The following is a 7738-nucleotide window of genomic DNA, read 5'->3' as shown; positions in this document are numbered from 1 at the left end:
CTGCAGAGCAGTGTAGTGAGGGGACATTTCAGCCCCACAGCAGCGGGAAACAGAGTCCTGTCATTTCTGATTCAGAATGAAGGTTAGTCCCCCCTCCCTCCAGGCAGTTGGGAGGCCACTCTGGTTTGATGCTTTGACTGAGCTGGGCTAGAGTCTGTGCCTTCTACAAATCCCATCTCCTTCTGCCCCAAATCAGAGTTCCTATTCCATTTTCCTCTGCAAGCAATGAAACAGAAAGCTGGGAGATTGCAGGATCCTTGGTGAAGAAATACATGTAGTCTGAGCTATCTGATCAGCAAGCTCCTAAAAGAGTCACTTCACACATATCAAGGAAGGAAGGAAATCATGATGATAATCATTTCCCTCATTTTATACAGGAAAGGAGGACAAAGACGGTGTGTAGTTTGTGCAAAACCAGACAGGCAGAACTGGATATGAACCAGCAGAGCTGGTCAACTTCAATTAAAAAATCAGCATTCTTCTCCACTCAAATCACCCTGTAAATTAAGCATGTAATTAACGCTATGCCAGGCACCATTAGAAGCTTTTCATTTGCTAGAGGCACAAAGCTTTTCCTTCTAGGCTCTTTGCCCAGTCTAACAAGTTGACATAAGTCAGATGAACAAGTTTAATTTGCTATGTATTGGAGTCTGATAAAAACTCTTAGGCCCAAAGACATTCAAGCAATTGAAGTTTATATCTAAGGAGAAGGGGGTCAGGGCCTGGGGGTTCAAAGGGGAGGAAGACAAGTCACAGGACAATGGGAAGAGCAAGTGCTTGGTGAACAAATGTTTGCTGTTCCAGGTCTTTTTGAGAAAAAAATTCTCTCTGGGAATAACTCTCTTCCTGGCATAGTTCCCCTAATCTATACTCTTTTGAGCAGTGAGAGAGAGGCAAGGAGTCTAAATTGCCTGAGTCTGCTGGGTCTAAATTGCCTTCAGCTCAACAATCCCCATGTCAAAGTGGGATGTTTTGGGGAGTCATCCCCTTGCCCTCACTTCTCTTGAAGCATATTAAAGGTCTTCTTTACGTTTGAAGAAACCAGAGCTCAGAGGCAGAGAGCTTGTCTACTGTGTGTGTTTACCACCAGCTCCCCATCACTCCATTGCTTCATAGAACTGAACTCCCAGGGCCAAGAGTGGAGGGACATTCCTGAAGGCTTCATGTCTTGTTTCCTCAGCAGATTGGAGCCTCCTCAGCTATGTCTAGGATGCTGCGTTGGTATGTTCACCAGTTTGGTCAGAAGCTGGTCCGCAGGCGGCCACTGGAGCCGCTGAAGGAGCCTGAGAGCCGCGGAGCTCCTCTGAACACCCTCGACCTGGTGATCTTGGGTGTGGGCAAGATAATGAGAGCTGCCATCTACATCCTAATTGGTAAAATGGTCAAGTACGTAACTGGACCAGCGATCGTCATCTGCTTCTTGGTGGCCGCCTTGTTTTCCCTGCTGTCAGGGTTCTGCTATGCCGAGTTATGGGCCCGGGTACCACGCTCCGGTTCTGTGTATCTCTACAGCTATGTCACCATGGGTCAGCTGTACGCCTTCCTCACTGGCTGGAACCTCATCCTGTCCTTAGTCCTTGGTGAGATAATGGGATAAGGATGGTGTGCGGCTTGAGACTAGGTAACTAGAAGTGGGGATTGGGGTGTTTGCTCATTCATGAGCACTTTGTTATTGACCTTGCAGGGGGAGGTGAGTAATAGTGGCAAGAAAACCCCACACTTTCATTCTACTCAGCTCTCTCCTTCTTTCCTTAAACAATTGGACCAAGAATTCAGAAAGAAAGGAGCCTGTAGGGAGTAGGTGAGGGGGAAGCATGGCCCACAGGCTCATCCCTTCACCATATTGAAGTCCTTTGCTCCGTTGTTGCCTTCGCAGGATATTCTCTTACACCTTGATTTAAAAATTCAACCCTCATCTTCCAGCCCTCCATTTCCTATAGCCCTGTTTTCTTTTCTTACATAACATTAATTTCCTCTTCAAAGTTGACCTAAATTGTGAGTCATCTGGGTCTTCTCTCCCCATCCCATAGGGGGGGAAAAAAGCATTTTCACATTAGGTGTTTTGTCTGTTTCCCAAAAATTCATCTCAGGGCACCTATTAGGGGTTCAATTAATGTCTGTTCTTTCTGCTGCTGCAGGCACCGCCATTTTGGCCAGGGCCTGGAGCTACATCTTCGACAGCCTCATTGGGAACCACATCTCTCAGGCATTACAAGGAACTTTCTCCCTGTACGTGCCCCACTTCCTGGCCAAGTACCCAGACTTTCTGGCCTTGGCCCTGGTGCTGCTGTTCATGGGTAAGACCGGGCCCAGTGATCGGAGGGGAAGATAGCGGGGTTGAGAGGTGGGAAAGGCCGGGGGGCTGGGGAGCAGAATGGAAGGGGATTAGAACTGAAAAGCAGCATCTGAGATACAAGAGACAGGAAGCCAAGACATCGGCTGATATTTCCCACCCTTGGCAACACTGACATTTTGGGCTGGATCATTCTTGGTGTGGGGAGATGTCCTGTACATTTTAGGTTTTTTTTTTTTAAATATCGTTGTCAGGTGTTGAGTAGCAGCCCTGGCCTTTATTCACTTTATTCACTAGAGGGTGATTCCCACCCTCCAGACTGTCTCCGGGCATTGCCAACAGTCCCCTAGGGAATTATTTCCTAGTGCGAATTATTATAAAATCATCCCCTCGTGAGAATTGTTTACTTAGATTGACATGTTTCTTCCTCTTTACTGAGACCAAAGACGTGTTTTTTAATTGAAAGGAAATTCATATAACATAAAGTTATCCATCTGTGATTCTTTACCAACTTTACTGAAACATAATTGACAGGCAACGTTGATTAAGACGTGTACAGCGTCATGATTTGGTAGGCCTGCGTATCTTGAGATAATAGCCACAGTTAGACATGAACCACCTTAAAGAGTCCAAGTCAGGGGCAATTCAGGTTAGTACATTCACAATGCTGCGTAACAATTGCCTCCATCTACTTCCAGATATTTTCATCACAACAAAAAAGAAACCCTGTATCCACTGAGCAGTCACTGTCCATCTCCCCCATCTCCATCCCCAACTAGTCTGGCCACCCCTGGTCTGCTTTCTGTGTCTGTGGACTTAGTTACCTAGGATGTCTCATATCCCATCTTTTCCACAGGACTACAGATGCTGGGAGCTCGTGACTCAGCCCTGTTTAACAAAGTGTTCACAGGCATCAACATTTTGGTTCAAAGCTTCATCATCGTCTCTGGCTTCATTAAGGGAGAACTGCACAACTGGCAGCTCACGGAACAGGACTACACCTTGAACACATCTGAATCCAGGGGCACCTCTAGGTTAGGAGGGTATCTTGGACCATTCTAATGCTCGGAGCGGGGGATGGTTTATGCAGAGCTGGGACTATGGTGGGGACTAGGGAGATCTGAACCAACAGACTCAATTAATGACATCTTGGAACCCAGGACTCATGATATTAACCAAGGAGCTCAGAGATGGCTGAACAGCCTCCCCCAAGTTCTTCCTCACTCCTTCTCTCACCATAGGTTGGGCCCTCTGGGTTCTGGAGGGTTTGTGCCTTTTGGCTTTGACGGGGTTCTCCACGGAGCGGCTCTATGTTTCTACGCATTTGTTGGCTTTGACGCCATTGTCTCTAGAGGTAACCTGGGCCCTGTGTGTCCCCATCTGGGGTTTGGCCACAGACTGGACTGCCCTTGGGCACAGGTATCACTTGGAGGTTAAAGAGGAAAGCGGGTTTTGTGCTTTCACCCCAGCGCATATCCCTGACCCAATACTTCCTCCCAATCTACAGGTGAAGAAGCCCTAAATCCTCAGCGGTCCATCCCCTTGGGCATCACATTCTCCATCTTTGTCTGCTTTTGGGCCTATTTCGGTGTCTCAGCATCCCTCACCCTCATCCTGCCCTACTACCAGATTCAGCCTGACAACCCCTTATCACAGACATTTCTGCACGGTGGGTGGATTTTTGCCAGATATGTCCTGAGTGTCGGCATCATTTGTGCTATTACATACAGGTCAGTATGTTGGTTTTCTCCCCATCTCCTGTCAGATGCCAATCCCATCCCTTGGGATTGAGAAACCAGATAGAAAGGCACCTTACCCTATGTAGACCAGGGAGCAGACGCCTCCGTCTCTGCACATTCTCACACACGCTCCCACTTTCTCTTCCAGACTCCACAGTGCCATGTTCCCCATGTCTCAGGTGATCTACGCGATGGCAGAGGACGGGCTCCTTTTCCGGGGACTTGCCCAAGTCCGTGCCCACACAGGCACCCCCATCATGGCCATCATGTCTTCTGGAAACCTCGCAGGTGAATAAACAAAACCCACCCCTTCCTTGATCGGCTTTTTTAACTTGGATATTTCCAGCAGTTTCTTGCTGCCTCCTTCCATCTTGATTGTGCCCTCATTCCAGGAGTCATGGCGTTACTCTTTGAGCTCAGTGATCTTGTGGACTTCTTGTCAGTTGTGACCCTGCTTGCTTACACTCTTGTGGCATTTTCAGTCCTTGTCCTCAGGTAAGACTCCACTACACCTTGACCGGGGGCCTTGGACTCATGGAGATGAATAACCTTCTGTCTTCATGATGCCTTCTAAATGTCCTTCTAGGTTTAAGATAGGCAAGTGGTGGCATAGGCTATGTAATGTTGGCTGAGTAGGGGCTGCTCTTAATATTACCTTGTTGCTGTTGTTGTTCAATCACTAAGTCTTGACCAACTCTTTGCCACCCCATGGACTGCAGCATGCCAGGCTTCTCTGTCCTTCACTATCTCCTGGAGTTTGCTCAAATTCATGTCCATCGAGTCAGTGATGCCATCCAACCATCTCATCCTCTGTCACCCACTTCTCCTCCTGCCCTCCATCTTTCCCAGCATCATGGTCTTTTCCGTTGAGTCAGCTCTTCGCATCAGATGGCCAAAGTATTAGAGCTTCAGCTTCAGTATCAGTCCCTCCAATGAATATTCAGGGTTAATTTCCTTTAGGATGGACTGGTTGGACCTTTTTGCAGTCCAAGTGACTCTCAACAGTCTTCTCCAGCACCACAGTTCAAAAGCATCAGTTCTTCAGTGCTCAGCCTTCTTTATGGTCCACTTATCGCATCCATATGCAACTACTGAAAAAACCATAGCTTTGACTATATGTACCTTTGTCAGCAAAATGATGTCTCTGTTTTTTAATATACTGTCTAGCTTTGTCATAGCTATTCTTCCAAGGAGCAAGTGTCGTTTCATTTCATGTCTGCAGTCACTGGCCACATTGATTTTGGAGCCCAAGAAAATGAAATCTGACACTGTTTCCACATTTTCCCCATCCATTTGCCATGAAATGATGGGAGCAGATGTCATGATCTTAGTTTTCTGAATGTTGAGCTTGAAGCCAACTTTTTTACTCTCCTCTTTCACTTTCATCAAGAGGCTCTTTATCTCCTCTTCACTTTCTGCCATTAAAGTAGTATTATCTGCATATCTGAGGTTGTTGATATTTATCTGGGCAATCTTGATTCCAGCTTGTGATTCATCAAGCCCATCATTTCTCATGACGTACTCTGCATATAAGTTAAATAAGCAGGGTGACAATACATAGCCTTGATGTACTCTTTTCCCAGTTTTGAACCAGTCCATTATTAATATTGCCTTAATATCTCATATTCAGGTACCAGCCGCACCTGAAGGAGAAAACGGAGGAGGAAATTGAGATGGAGCCTGAAGCTGAAGGAAATCCTTTGGACTCTGTACCTGAAGCAGGAACCTCAAACATCCTGAAGAGTCTGTGGTTCCCTACCAGCCTCACCCCCACACAGAAATCTGGCCAGATTGTCTATAGATGTGCCTTCCTGCTCGGTAAGCAGTGGGGTTTCTCTTTGGTCATATTCTAATATTGACGGGATGGGTGGGAGTGTATATTTTGTCAGTTGAGGCATCTTGGAGATATGATGGCCCTTCCTGATGTGGGCAGCCTGGGGAGGGATGTGACCCAAGGTCCTGATGTCTTTGTCTTCCGGGTCCAGCCTGTTCTCCTCCACCTTGACCCCTGCAGTTCTCCTGCTGACCATCCTGAGCCTGATCCTGGCCCAGTGGCCCAGCCAGGTGTTCTCTGGAGACCCCGTGCTCACAGCAGTGACTGTGCTGCTGCTGCTGCTCATCACTGGGGTCACGGTCATCATCTGGAGGCAGCCCCAGAACACCTCTCCTCTTTATTTTAAAGTAGGTGATCTTGGGAGTTCCTTGGTGGTCCAGTGGTTAGGACTCTGAGTTTTCACTGCCCTGGGTGCAGGCTCAATCCCTGGTCAGGGAACTAAGATCCCCACAAGCCACATGACATGCCCGCCCCAAAAGTAGGTTATTATATGTCCCCAGACTGTCCACCTTGAGTGATGAAGTCTGCAGGTTTTGACGTCTGAACACTCTATGCTGGACCAGGGAAGGGGGAGGGCTCGCTAAAACAATGGACTCTTCCCTGGTCCACACTCAGTGCTTTACAAACCTACTCTCAGTAGACAGTGAGCGCTCAGCCTGAGTAGGACTGTCTTCCTGCCCACTGGGGTCAGGTCTCCCTCTCAGACGTCTGGGCTGTGCTCAGGGATGAACTGACTCTGCCCACAGGTCCCTGCTCTGCCTGTCCTCCCACTGGTGAGCATCTTCGTGAACATTTACTCTATGATGAGGATGACCACTGGGACCTGGGCCCTGTTTGGCATTTGGATGGTGATTGGTAAGTGATTTTCTGGGACAAAGAGGCTTCTTGAGGGACTGAACCCAGTCCTCTTCCTACTGCCTCTGCCCTGAAATGTCAGACACCAGAACAGGAGGCCTACTGGGCATTTTTAAGTGGGGTAAGCACTTTCTTTCCATTCTCACCATCTCATTTCCCTACTAGGATTTGTCATATATTTTGGATATGGGATCCGACACAGCTTGAAGGAGAACAACGAGCTACAGCCACCAGCCTCCACCTCCCAGACTTGAGAAAAACATCCTTTGTGCTGAGTCATCTTAACCACAGGAAACAGATGCTGTTGGAATCCCTCCGTGCACGAGAGGGTCTGCAGGTTCAAGGGGCGCTGTGAGCCTCAATGGAGCGTGAGGGTGAAATGCATTTAGAGCCATGTATTCATCGCCAGCAGACAAAATGACTTTTATGTTGTTTAAGTTTAAAGTAGACTTTTAGAACCACAACATAGACACAGAAAAGTGAGTGCTTCCTAAGTGCAGCAAGATGGATTTTCACAAAGTACAACAGTGTAACCAGCAACCAGAGGAAGAAATAAAATATTAACCTGGCGCATGAGAAACAGCTCCTTGTACCCATTTCCAGCAAGAACACAGAAATGGGCACATGAGAAGGAACACAGGTAACTGTGTCTTGTGTCAAGAGTTGCCCTTTAAATATCAGGTCACCAATTAGTTGGAAAGGGCTGCTCTGGTGGCTCCGAAGGTAAAGAATCTACCTGCGATGCCAGAGACCCAGCTTCGATCCCCAAATCGGGAAGATCCCCTGGAGAAGGGCATGGCAACCCACTCCAGTATTCTTGCCTGGAGAATCCCATGGACAGAGGAGCCTGGTGGGCTACAGTCCACGGGGTTGTAAAGAGTCGGACGTAATGGGCTACTAATACTAATTAACTAATTAGTTGAAAGTAAAAGGAAAGGAACAGATACATTGTACAGAGTGACACAAGAAAGCTAGGGTAGCCATATTAATATCAAAGTAGATTTTGAGAAGAAGAAT

General features: G+C 47.6%; 1 protein-coding gene across 1 annotated transcript; it reads left to right on the top strand.

Annotated features, from left to right (window-relative positions):
• Window positions 1-1210: 1210 nt before the first annotated feature.
• Window positions 1211-6975, top strand: LOC110145259 (cationic amino acid transporter 3-like). Its single transcript, XM_020905485.2, has 11 exons — window positions 1211-1580; window positions 2139-2297; window positions 3150-3327; window positions 3535-3647; window positions 3801-4023; window positions 4181-4320; window positions 4425-4527; window positions 5663-5850; window positions 6047-6213; window positions 6613-6721; window positions 6887-6975. Exons 1-11 carry the CDS (start codon window positions 1211-1213, stop codon window positions 6973-6975), a joined length of 1839 nt encoding a protein of 612 aa, XP_020761144.2.
• Window positions 6976-7738: the final 763 nt, after the last annotated feature.

This window comes from Odocoileus virginianus, chromosome 20 (genome assembly GCF_023699985.2).
Source record: "Odocoileus virginianus isolate 20LAN1187 ecotype Illinois chromosome 20, Ovbor_1.2, whole genome shotgun sequence".
Taxonomy (NCBI): domain Eukaryota; kingdom Metazoa; phylum Chordata; class Mammalia; order Artiodactyla; family Cervidae; genus Odocoileus; species Odocoileus virginianus.
The sequence above is the reverse complement of the archived record's forward strand: the minus strand, read 5'-3'. Positions and strand labels throughout refer to the sequence as shown.

Coding starts and splice junctions, on each gene's coding strand:
- LOC110145259 (XM_020905485.2), top strand. CDS start 1,211: ATGCTGCGTTGGTATGTTCACCAGTTTGGTCAGAAGCTGGTCCGCAGG. Junction 4,024..4,180: donor ATTTGTGCTATTACATACAG/GTCAGTATGTTG, acceptor TTTCTCTTCCAG/ACTCCACAGTGCCATGTTCC. Junction 4,321..4,424: donor GTCTTCTGGAAACCTCGCAG/GTGAATAAACAA, acceptor CCCTCATTCCAG/GAGTCATGGCGTTACTCTTT.